At 32.1% G+C, this 13,301-nt stretch overlaps 1 protein-coding gene across 1 annotated transcript in view; it reads right to left on the bottom strand.

The window, feature by feature from the left end:
* Positions 1–13,301, bottom strand: part of LOC129230690 (solute carrier family 41 member 1-like) — a gene marked incomplete in the record, with an annotated part of 74,253 nt that overhangs the window by 40,160 nt on the left and 20,792 nt on the right. Inside the window, 2 exon segments of the mRNA XM_054865108.1 lie at positions 1,905–2,039; positions 5,362–5,435. Coding sequence (XP_054721083.1) covers positions 1,905–2,039; positions 5,362–5,435 — 209 coding nt within the window.

Raw genomic sequence — 13,301 nt, 5'->3', positions numbered from 1 at the left:
ATGTATTTCTGCCTTAGCCCTGGCTATAGGGCGGTAACTTAAATGAAAACATAATTATGTGTCTGTAATGAAATTGGAATAGAAAAAATTTAATTTAACATGGTGAATTGCAATATGTAACTATTTAAAAATAATTTTCAAAAAATGACAACATTTATTTTAATTTTTTTTTTTTTTTTTTTTTTTGTTTCATCATGCATTATGTTAATGTCTAGCATCACCAAGACCAAAGCCAATTAGTAGCTGGTTCAAGCATCGTGAAGATAGTGAGTTTGATCTCCTCCATGGGCATCCTTCCCATGAAATACTTCTTTTCCCTCAGGTTAAGCTTGGCTCCAATTTCAAAGAGTACATATACAATCTAAACTCATTACAGGATTCTGAACTAGTTATGTTGTTGCATTTAAATCAGAAAAGGAAATGATTTTTTAGCATGATAAATCGCAGTACCACAAATAATATTGCTTAAAGGTGTCTTTTTTTTGTGATTGTTTTCTTAATACAAAAGTAATGCATCAACATTTAAATTCTTTTTTTTTACGGTCACTGGTAAAAAATAAACAATTCACATTATGGCTATTTTTCAAAAAATGACCATGAAAAAAAATTGGATTTTAGCATTCCCACTGGGTCCAGCAAAAGTGTTTCGCAATGAGTCAGCTAGCATTTTAAAAAGGGCCCTGTATCTTCTGGATCACCCTGCATAAAAAGGCTTTTTTTTTTCTGCATGAAAATAATTTATGTAACTTTCATACACCAAAAACAATCTAGAGCTTACATTACAACTAAAATAGTTTTTTAATAACCACAGTAAAACACATCACCACAGATTTCACATACAAACTATTTTCCAACCTATAAGGTGCAACTATTTAACTCCAAGAAGAGCGCTAAATTCAGTATCCATGCATCTTGTGGTTTTAGAGAAGAAATTCGTCTGCTAAGACACAAGCTGATTCACCACGGAAAAAAGCATTTATTCTTTTCCGTACTAAGCATAGAAAATAGTAACCTTTGTACTGAACCCATTAAATTACAAAAATCTTATTTAACTTTAGCAGTAGTGAATACAATGCCTAGTTTCTCGGATCCTACAATGAAAATTAGCAGGTGTACTTAATATTTGTTATTATTGAATGTTCCACTATTGCTGTATGAAATTTCATCATTAAAATAGGTACAGTAAACTCAATTATCCACGGAATCAGGTGGCATGGTAACCGTAGATGATTCGAATAACAGGTAAAAAGTACTATAGTATACAATTGCTAAAAAATATGACTAACAGTCACGCATACATTTAAATTATAGTTAAAAGAGATAACATTGAATGTAAAAAAATATATGTAAAAGCTAAAAGCGAACAATAACACAAAAGTTTAAAAAACATTATGACTATAGTATTGGTCTTTACTGTTTAAAAAAATGTGAAAAGACCTGCAGATAATCGAGAGTTTACTGTAGTTTGAACCTTTCCTGTCTGATCCATGTATCTTTTAATCCTGACCTGATAAATCAGTGCATGTCATTGGTTGGAAATATGATTGTAAACTAGTTTATCTTCACAATAATTTTTACTGCAGTAAAAGTTCAATTTCTAAGTGTTTAAATCACTTAGAGTTTAGTGGTCTTGATGTCACTCACATTTTTTTCGGAAACAATAAATTAATAATTTTCATATTAATACAAAAATTACCCACTGTTGAATACATGAAAAAGTATAAAAATACACCGTAAAAATTAAAAGAACTTCTATTCTATATTACATTGAAAAAAAAAGGCATATTTTCAGAATGATAACAAAAGAAAAAATTCAACCCAAAATTATAAGTCTAAATAAATTGCTTGAAATGATGCACACAGGCAGTTAAAGAGATTAGATAACTTAATATTATTTTATTCACCTTTTCCAAAGAAAACTGTGAAAGGACCGACACACACTTTTGGGTCAGATAATGGGAGGGAGCCCATTTCAGATCTTTGGTGCAAATAGGTTGAAATTCGACTAGATTGCACTGCAACTAGATTTCCACCAACACCTATAAAAAGAAGCATTGCATTTATTGACATGATTGTGACAAGTACGCAAATAAGAAACAGCACATTTTACACCATAGTTGGGAAATGGATAAAAAGCTGAAGTTTAACAAATACAAAATACCATGGAGTACATAAAGGTTGAAATCTTGATTTTTAACTTTTACTTGTTCACCTTAATATTTCAAATTACCCTAAAAGCACTCATTTTTACAAGCCGCAATTTTCGCAAAAACAAAAATATCTTGCGAGCGAAAAATTTCACATATGAACTGAATCGAAGGTAGATGTAAGAGTAAACTTTGAATTATCTGCGGCCATTCACACTTTCAAAAAAAAAAAAAAAATCAGGTGGTTATTAACCGAATGTAAATAAATACACACATTTTAATTTAACAAAAGCAAAACCTATTTAGAAGCATTCCTATTTCTTTCTTCCCTCTATTTCCAATGATATCAAGCGTTACAGGGTCATTGAAACCTGATTAGTTGAAACCTGCTTTTAAATCTATATTATTTACTGCTTTAGATCTATACTACATACTGATTTTCAGATCAACACAACTTACTGCTTTTTAGATCGACACTACTTAGGCGTGTAAACACGTTACAAGAGGACCAGTTTTGAAAAAAAACTACCCTCCCCTTTTGGTGTAACCTCTGTTTAAGTAAATTGGTTTGTATAATTTGCTCAAAGCATGTGTATAACTTGTTTGTAATAATGAGAGACCCTTTTTAGCTTTTACATACATTGTTACTGTTCTAGCTATAAGTTAAATAAAAGCAAGTGTTACTGTTTTTTTAAGACTATTGCAGGCACTAGTATCGTTTTTTTTTTTTTTTTTTGCTCTTTTTGCGGATTATCCAAGAATTCGTTTATCCTCTGTTACCCTGCCACCTTATTCTACAGATATTCTGGAGTTTACTGTATACATAAAGTTGAGCTTTTTTGATAGATTTCTTCGAAAGATTAGATACCAGAAAAAAAAACACTAAGAAATTGCAATATTTTAAATTTATACCACTATATATATTAAATAATAATCAAAGGATAAATTATCTATGCAGTAAGAAATGTGCACAATGGCATACAAGCTACTGTAAAGAAATTACAACATTATAAAAAAATTTAGAACCTTTTTATTTCAAAGGAGCCAAAAGGAAAATGAAAAACATTGTAAATTAACTTGTTTAAATGTCTTTAGTACAACAAATCCTTAAGCTAAATATGATTTAAAAAGCAATCACGAATAATTACTAGGTAGAAACATATCAAGTTGAATAATAAAATAAGTACAAAGAACACTAAGAACGGCCAGTCCTAAAGAAATTTAGGTAGAAATAACGAAAATGGTTTGAATAAATGTCCATTATAATTTTAATGTATCAAGGTATTGAAAACTACACAAAATAATAAGCTACAAAGATTAGAGTTATAAGAAATTGCCAAAGAAAAAAAAAAACAAATAAAAGAGTACAATAGACCCTCATTTTACGCGGGGGTTTCGTTCCTCGGAAATGCCGCGTAAATCAAAACCACGTAATCTAAGACTCAATATTAGTGTTAAAATAGGGTTTAGATTCTGTAGATAAAAAAAACTTCATTCTAGTGATGACTAATTGTGTAATAAGTTTAATGTGTAATTGATATCTCTGCACAACATGCATAAAGAAAACGCAAATTTATTTAGTGTTATGAAAAGGAGCTGGTCACGCATGTCTTTTGGCAGTCAAGAATTTCTTTCTGTAGTTCTTTGCAGAGCATAAACACATCCATGATCACTTACGTCATTTCCATGATAGAATCTTCCTTCACTAACAAGTCAGAAAGATCATTTCTATTGTCTAGAAATGGCTCAAAACTTTCAAGGTGAACGTTTTGGGTTGTCTGTCACCAGTGTTGGTATCCTCGTTGCTTTTGTCCTCCTTTGTCACTCCTAAAAGCTTCTTCCAGTGAGTTCTGAACTGTGTTTAATAACTTTACTTCTGGAAAGAGCTCTGGAATCAATCGCGTAAAATGTTTCCAGTGGCCCAAGCTCAATTATTAGCGCGTCAAAATGCAGTTTATTACACGTGATCTGAAGCCTTTAATAGTTTCAAGGACAGATACAAGGGAGGGGCGATGGGGGCGATCGCCCCCTCCTTGCGGCGAGAGACAGGAAATTACTTCCTGTATATTTTCAATACTGAAGTTTAAAAACCGTAATTTTACATAATATTAGATGGTGTTAGAAGAAAGACAGCCCTTTCCAGGAATTCTTCCGGAATTGAAGTCCTTAAAACGCAATCTTAGCACATCTCTTATTACTTTGGGGATAGGGACAGGAACTTTCTACAGGAATATTTTCGAAATTGAAGTTCCGAAATCGCAATTTTAGACGATAGATGATATTAGGGATAGGTACACGAGGGGTTCAATGCACTCCTTCGAAAATTTTTAGAAATTGAAGTTCTAAAGAGTAAAGAGTGAAAAACAATCGCCCCCTCCTTGAACATTTTCTGGATCCGCCCTTGAATAGTTTGGATTTTGAAAGAGGGGAAAATTTTATCTGTTTGCATTACCGCATCCGCGTAAAACCGAAACTCATCCGTGTGAAATAAAAGTGTCGAATCTTAAATCGCGTATAATCAAAACCGCATAAAATAAACCCGCGTAAAATGAGGGTCTACTGTATTTCATGAGGTTCCTCATCAACAAAATATAAATAAAATGAGGGGAGTAGTAAAAGGATCAATGATTTCTTAGCAATATACCCACAGCCTGGTTATAACATCCAAAGACTGCAGTTTTGCCCTAATCATGAACAAGGGCGCCCACGAGCAAAATTTTAAGGGGGGAGGTCAGATATTTTCCCCATAGAAACAGATTAGAGTTATTAAAATTTGACATTTTTAATAACTTAATCATTAATTGCTGGAGAAGAAATGTTTTTACATTTTTGCAAAGAAAAAAGTACTAAAAGCAAGGAAATTCTAATTTCAAAGGAGGAGGGGCTTGAGCCCTTACTTGCCCTCTCCCTCCCCCCATATGGGGGCCTTTGGTCATGAACTCCACTGTCTGGAATCGACAATAATCAAGCTGGAGGCAGATGTGATTTCATTGAAGCCGAGAGTGCCAACAAACTGGTAGCAAAAGTAAATTTACCACACTAAGTCAATTGAAGGCAAAGCTTTGCCTTCAATTAAGTTGGTGTCCACATAAACACAGAAAAGGAGATATCCAACTTATATGAAATTCATTGTTGAAAATATTCAAATTTCGAAGTTTCAATGCTTGGCTTTAATTACATGCAAACTTAAAACACTTAATTGAAAAATGCTTACCATTAATAACAGGTTGAAAAACAGCAATCCCTTTAAATTTTGCAATAGCTAAATCAAGAACACAGCCACCAGCGCTAGAAACATTTGGTATCATTAGTTTCAACTTAAAGTTTCAATGCAAAGCATTTCACACTTTTTATAGCAATTAAAACTATACAAGTTGAGTTATCAAACAAAGCAAAATTAGCAGATTTCATGTATGAAACAAAAATTTTCTCACATTCAGTTGATGCTTTATTTAATATTGTCATTGTATGAACTTCAATTTAAAACTAAAATATTTTTTAAGCGACCAAACAAAAATGCATAGTATGAGGGATAAAACTGTTTGAAAGCTAAAATTACTGATTTTACTGAACAAAAATCACAAAATTCTGATTAAATACTGACCAATTCTTTAAAATACTGACTAACTTTAGCATTATGATTAGCAATATTATGCTTTCTAAAATGGATGCTTGTTTTATTTATGATGCAAGGCAGTGCTTAATTTGTAATGCAAAGCTACTCTGTTAAAAAAATTTTCATGAAAAGTCAGTTTTAATTACAGTAGGCGCCGCTTAATGTAATCACTTTGGGACAAATACAATTTGATAACAATAACCGACTGATAACAGTAACCGAAAAGAATCCAGGAGACACAAAATAATGATTTTTTTTTTCAATTAAGGTGCATTTATTTTGGCAACTTCAAATTAAAATCACAATAACTCAACTGAACGCAGTTTTAAATTTTAAAATAACAAAATGGAAATATCTGAATTATAAAAAGTTAAAGCTAAATTTTGCAATTTTTAATCACATAGTAATAGGTGAAATAAACTCTGACCGTTTTCCCTGACATTCGTAAATTAGTTTCAAAACACATTCAGCTTTTCTATCTTTTCCAGCATGATTTTGTTTGTTGCTTAAATTTTAATTTAACTTCGCTTTGTTTTCACTCTCGACACAATTCTTTAACAGCTTACAAAGTAATGGCAACGATGAAGGTCCTACATCAATGCCTGCAACATGTACAGCGACTGAATTTCTTTAGATGCAAAAGAAGGTTTTCTTAGGGGGAGTCTGTGGTTACTGGGGGGCGAACTTTCTGTAGCTTCATTCCTAGAAAAATTTTGAACTGCTATTGAAAACCACAAAATGCTATACAGAAAGTTAGTCTCGTCAGGGTTTGCTTATGTATTTCTGTTAATTGAGGAGCAAAAATGGGGAAAAAATTGAAATTTTATGAAAAAGTGATAACAATAAACGAAGACGCCGACAATATCCGACTTTTTTAACGTGTGTAAACATACAAGTGTTTCGGGACTTCGTGATTCTGAATGATACACTTTTAGCAAACCCAAGAAAAGAACATGTTCAGAAGAATGTTTTTATAGCTTATAAGAAAATAGTTTTTTTGCAAAAATAGAGTCTTTAAAATTACAATAAATGTATGAAAAATTATAATAAATGTATGAAATACACCGCCAGCTCAGTCATTTCCAGCCGAGGACTGCAGTTTCGTGCTTATTAGCAGACTATAAACTGCAGTCCTCGGCTGTAAATGACTGAGCTGGCGGTGTATTTCATGTATTTCTGCTTTAGCCCTGGCTAATGGGCGATAATTTACTGAATATACAATAAATGTATTTTCACAATGAAAGGTAGAGTTTTTTTTTTAAATCTTTCATGAAATACTTCACACAAAATAGCGTCATTTATATCATTCTTTCATGTTATCAACTTATTAACTTGTTACATTTGGGGGGGAGGGGGAATCTCAAATTGCACATTATTTGCAACATACTGCATGGTTAAATTTTGTACAAAATTAATGTGTAACATTTGTTACACACACATTTTAAAGTATTGTGGGGGAAAGGGAGGTTCACTGTAGTTTACAAAAAAAAACATAGCAATTCTCAATCTTAGTCTGATACTTGTATTTTAATTTTGTAATCGTCAGAAGCAAGTTTATTCATATAAAATTTCAAAATAAAATCCTTTTTTGCCTAAAATTTATATACTCCTTAATAAAAATACTCCTTAAAACTTGATGATTTTAATTCAACAGAATTCTTGATTATCCTTTTAAATTGTTGCAAAAACAACTAGTATGTTGTGGCCATCACGAAACTTTCTTCTATATTTTTCTTTTTTTTTTCTGACCCCTCCCCATGCTTGACGAGGAAGCAATATTCCCAACAAAAACAAAATTACACATGCAAAAACTTGACGACCATCCCAATTCTCGATTGATCTCAAAAGCAAAGCAAAGAGCGAAAATTGAAAGTTATTTTAAAAGCCTTGCTTGAATTAATTACAAATATTTTATTTGTTAACAAACATAAAATGGCAACAGTTAAAAATTTTAAATCATTGAGATAATATTTCCGATCATTTCCATACAATTAAAATCACGAGAAATACGCAGATGACAATCTATTACGATTTATCTTTCTTACTGTTGCATTAATAAAGCTATTTTTATTCGCAAAAAAAAAATCAACACCTCTTGGAGCGATTGGCATCAAAATTGAACCAAAGCCTGTTTACATATGGATTCACATATATTCCAAATTTCAACCAGAACGTAGCATTACTTCTTGAGATAGGGCACTCACAATGGAAAAAAAGAACGGGCAATTGCGCTACCCCCCTTTTTAGCTGTTGACACCAAAATAAAATCAGCTCTTATACCCACCAAGGGCTACTTGCCGATAAATTTCTTTCATTCCATTCGTTATTTCTTGAGCTACAGCAGTCACAATTGACGACAAAAAACGCTCTATAGCTCAACCCCCGTTTGAGTTATTGACACCAAAATTGAATCAGCACCTGTTTCTGTTAATGGCAACATATGGACCAAGTTTTGTTTGATTTGGCCAGTTACTTCCTGAGGAATAGCAAGCACACGTAACTCAAAAAACGTCCCATTGCTCCACCCCCCTTGGAGGAATTCGCGCCAAAAACCAATGGGCACAAGTTCACATAGGGGCACAAATGTGTACCAAAGTTTTTGCTGTAGAGCGGCCACAAAAAACTGGTCACACACACATACACAGACAGACATTTTCCAAAAATAGTCGAAATGGACTCAGCACACCTCAAAACGTTCGAATCCGTCGAAATTGGAAAATTTGCACGAATCCAATACTTTTTTCTATATATTAGATATAGAAGAAAGTAAAAATGAATCTAAAAGCAATTGAAAATTTATTGAGGAAATAAAGGTACACATCAATAATCAATCATATTTTTTAAAAAATCATTTATAGCCTTCTTGTGCACTTTTCGTTAACTTTTGTCCATGTAATTTTGTCTGTAAGAAACTGCATTTCAGTTTAAATTTTTTATCTATTTTCTGCAAGATTTCGATACAAGAAATAATGTTTAGCGTAGTTAATATCTTAAAAAGTTTGAATAGGCAATTTCGTTTTAAAAATACTTTCTCAAACCCCTTGAAAAAGCCAAATTAAAAAAAAAATTGTATTATATTTTCCTTGGCAAGAGGTCTCTAACAAAGTTTGTACCAAACAAATTTGCTTTTTAGTCTAAGATTTATAAATGGCTCTTGATTTCTGCAATCAGTTTATTCTGCAACAATTATTTTCATTATTATTATCACGAACCATTGAAAAAAAAAAAGTTTGGGAGAGGTGTCCTTGGAAGTTTCATTTGAACAAAAAAGTTTTTTTTTTTTTCAATTTTTGGTGTCAAACATCAAATTTCTCCACCTCAATACCTTACTTTCAAAAATTTTACCCAGCAGTATCTATTTACTTGTTATTTGATATTTCTTCCCTTTTTTGAATTTAAAACATACTAATCATATATTTATTCTTTTAATAATTTTTGTCACAAGTAGACTAAAAAGATGCTTAAGTTTGCTATAGTATAGGGTTTTTATTCCCGTCCAATAAAATAATAACTAACGATTCTATAGAATCTTAACAGGTTTGCAAAATTAGGTTGCAATATTGGCAATTACTGGACCCTTTTGGGGGGCGGGGGGTATTCTACGAAGTTAGTGAGGAAGACTGGGAAAATAATGCTGAATCTTTTTTAATGAGTTATTCAGTAAATTTCGAGAAAAAAAAAGGACTAAATTCTGAAAACTTTTACTGACCAGTTTTATGCCCGAAAGTTCTAGTTAAAGTTACGCAGCTTTGTTCCATTGTACTGTCTTAACGTAAACACTAAAAAAATATTGTAGTAAGAAAAAAAAAAGAATGGAATACTTACCTTGAAATAAAAACTGCACTTATTACAGGAAGCCAGCCAGTATACAAAACTTGTTTTGTAAATTTATTTCGTTTAGAAATTAATACCCACAACGGTACAAGTGCCACAAATAACACAATCAAACATGGAGCCAACCAGTTATCAGTCACTGCAAGGGGGGAAAAAAGTATAAAATATACTATATGCTTTGTTAAATTTAAAACCAACATTATTAGCTGTTTTCTAAAAGATTTAAAAATTAAGAAATTTACAATAGAAAATGTATGCATGTATTTCAAAGTCACTTTAGTGCAGGGAAATAAAGGTGTATGACAGAAATGGTTTTATCGGCCGACATTGAAGAATCGATGCCCTTTAATTCCGAAACAGTTATGAGCAAATCTGACATGAGTTGATGACAAAAATGGTTTTATTTATAGGCATTGAAGAATCAATGACTGCCTTTTAACTCCGAAACAGTTGTGAGCAAATCTGACATGAGTTTATGACAAAAATGGTTTTATCTGTAGGCATTGAAGAATCAATGCCTTTTAATTCCGAAACAAATATGGACAAATCTGACATGAGTTTATGACAAAAATGGTTTTATCTGTAGGCATTGAAGAATCAATGCCTTTTAATTCCGAAACAGTTATGGACAAATCTGACATGAGTTTATGACAAAAATGGTTTTATCTGTAGACATTGAAGAATCGATGCCTTTTAATTCCGAAACAGTTATGGACAAATCTGACATGAGTTTATGACAAAAATGGTTTTATCTGTAGGCATTGAAGAATCAATGCCTTTTAATTCCGAAACAGTTATGGACAAATCTGACATGAGTTTATGACAAAAATGGTTTTATCTGTAGGCATTGAAGAATCAATGCCTTTTAATTCCGAAACAGTTATGGGCAAATCTGACATGAGTTTATGACAAAAATGGTTTTATCTGTAGGCATTGAAGAATCAATGCCTTTTAATTCCGAAACAGTTATGGACAAATCTGACATGAGTTTATGACAAAAATGGTTTTATCTGTAGGCATTGAAGAATCAATGCCTTTTAATTCCGAAACAGTTATGGGCAAATCTGACATGAGTTTATGACAAAAATGGTTTTATCTGTAGGCATTGAAGAATCAATGCCTTTTAATTCCGAAACAAATATGGACAAATCTGACATGAGTTTATGACAAAAATGGTTTTATCTGTAGGCATTGAAGAATCAATGCCTTTTAATTCCGAAACAGTTATGGACAAATCTGACATGAGTTTATGACAAAAATGGTTTTATCTGTAGACATTGAAGAATCGATGCCTTTTAATTCCGAAACAGTTATGGACAAATCTGACATGAGTTTATGACAAAAATGGTTTTATCTGTAGGCATTGAAGAATCCATGCCTTTTAATTCCGAAACAGTTATGGACAAATCTGACATGAGTTTATGACAAAAATGGTTTTATCTGTAGGCATTGAAGAATCAATGCCTTTTAATTCCGAAACAGTTATGGACAAATCTGACATGAGTTTATGACAAAAATGGTTTTATCTGTAGGCATTGAAGAATCAATGCCTTTTAATTCCGAAACAGTTATGGGCAAATCTGACATGAGTTTATGACAAAAATGGTTTTATCTGTAGGCATTGAAGAATCAATGCCTTTTAATTCCGAAACAGTTATGGACAAATCTGACATGAGTTTATGACAAAAATGGTTTTATCTGTAGGCATTGAAGAATCAATGCCTTTTAATTCCGAAACAGTTATGGGCAAATCTGACATGAGTTTATGACAAAAATGGTTTTATCTGTAGGCATTGAAGAATCAATGCCTTTTAATTCCGAAACAAATATGGACAAATCTGACATGAGTTTATGACAAAAATGGTTTTATCTGTAGGCATTGAAGAATCAATGCCTTTTAATTCCGAAACAGTTATGGACAAATCTGACATGAGTTTATGACAAAAATGGTTTTATCTGTAGACATTGAAGAATCGATGCCTTTTAATTCCGAAACAGTTATGGACAAATCTGACATGAGTTTATGACAAAAATGGTTTTATCTGTAGGCATTGAAGAATCAATGCCTTTTAATTCCGAAACAGTTATGGACAAATCTGACATGAGTTTATGACAAAAATGGTTTTATCTGTAGGCATTGAAGAATCCATGCCTTTTAATTCCGAAACAGTTATGGACAAATCTGACATGAGTTTATGACAAAAATGGTTTTATCTGTAGGCATTGAAGAATCAATGCCTTTTAATTCCGAAACAGTTATGGACAAATCTGACATGAGTTTATGACAAAAATGGTTTTATCTGTAGGCATTGAAGAATCAATGCCTTTTAATTCCGAAACAGTTATGGGCAAATCTGACATGAGTTTATGACAAAAATGGTTTTATCTGTAGGCATTGAAGAATCAATGCCTTTTAATTCCGAAACAGTTATGGACAAATCTGACATGAGTTTATGACAAAAATGGTTTTATCTGTAGGCATTGAAGAATCAATGCCTTTTAATTCCGAAACAGTTATGGGCAAATCTGACATGAGTTTATGACAAAAATGGTTTTATCTGTAGGCATTGAAGAATCAATGCCTTTTAATTCCGAAACAAATATGGACAAATCTGACATGAGTTTATGACAAAAATGGTTTTATCTGTAGGCATTGAAGAATCAATGCCTTTTAATTCCGAAACAGTTATGGACAAATCTGACATGAGTTTATGACAAAAATGGTTTTATCTGTAGGCATTGAAGAATCAATGCCTTTTAATTCCGAAACAGTTATGGACAAATCTGACATGAGTTTATGACAAAAATGGTTTTATCTGTAGGCATTGAAGAATCAATGCCTTTTAATTCCGAAACAGTTATGGACAAATCTGACATGAGTTTATGACAAAAATGGTTTTATCTGTAGGCATTGAAGAATCAATGCCTTTTAATTCCGAAACAAATATGGACAAATCTGACATGAGTTTATGACAAAAATGGTTTTATCTGTAGGCATTGAAGAATCAATGCCTTTTAATTCCGAAACAAATATGGACAAATCTGACATGAGTTTATGACAAAAATGGTTTTATCTGTAGGCATTGAAGAATCAATGCCTTTTAATTCCGAAACAGTTATGGACAAATCTGACATGAGTTTATGACAAAAATGGTTTTATCTGTAGACATTGAAGAATCGATGCCTTTTAATTCCGAAACAGTTATGGACAAATCTGACATGAGTTTATGACAAAAATGGTTTTATTTATAGGCATTGAAGAATCAATGCCTTTTAATTCCGAAACAGTTATGGACAAATCTGACATGAGTTTATGATAAAAATGGTTTTATCTGTAGGCATTGAAGAATCGATGCCTTTTAATTCCGAAACAGTTATGGACAAATCTGACATGAGTTTATGACAAAAATGGTTTTATCTGTAGGCATTGAAGAATCAATGCCTTTTAATTCCGAAACAGTTATGGACAAATCTGACATGAGTTTATGACAAAAATGGTTTTATCTGTAGACATTGAAGAATCGATGCCTTTTAATTCCGAAACAGTTATGGACAAATCTGACATGAGTTTATGACAAAAATGGTTTTATCTGTAGGCATTGAAGAATCAATGCCTTTTAATTCCGAAACAGTTATGGACAAATCTGACATGAGTTTATGACAAAAATGGTTTTATCTGTAGGCATTGAAGAATCCATGCCTTT

Source organism: Uloborus diversus, chromosome 9 (assembly GCF_026930045.1).
Source record: "Uloborus diversus isolate 005 chromosome 9, Udiv.v.3.1, whole genome shotgun sequence".
NCBI lineage: Eukaryota > Metazoa > Arthropoda > Arachnida > Araneae > Uloboridae > Uloborus > Uloborus diversus.
The sequence above is the reverse complement of the archived record's forward strand: the minus strand, read 5'-3'. Positions and strand labels throughout refer to the sequence as shown.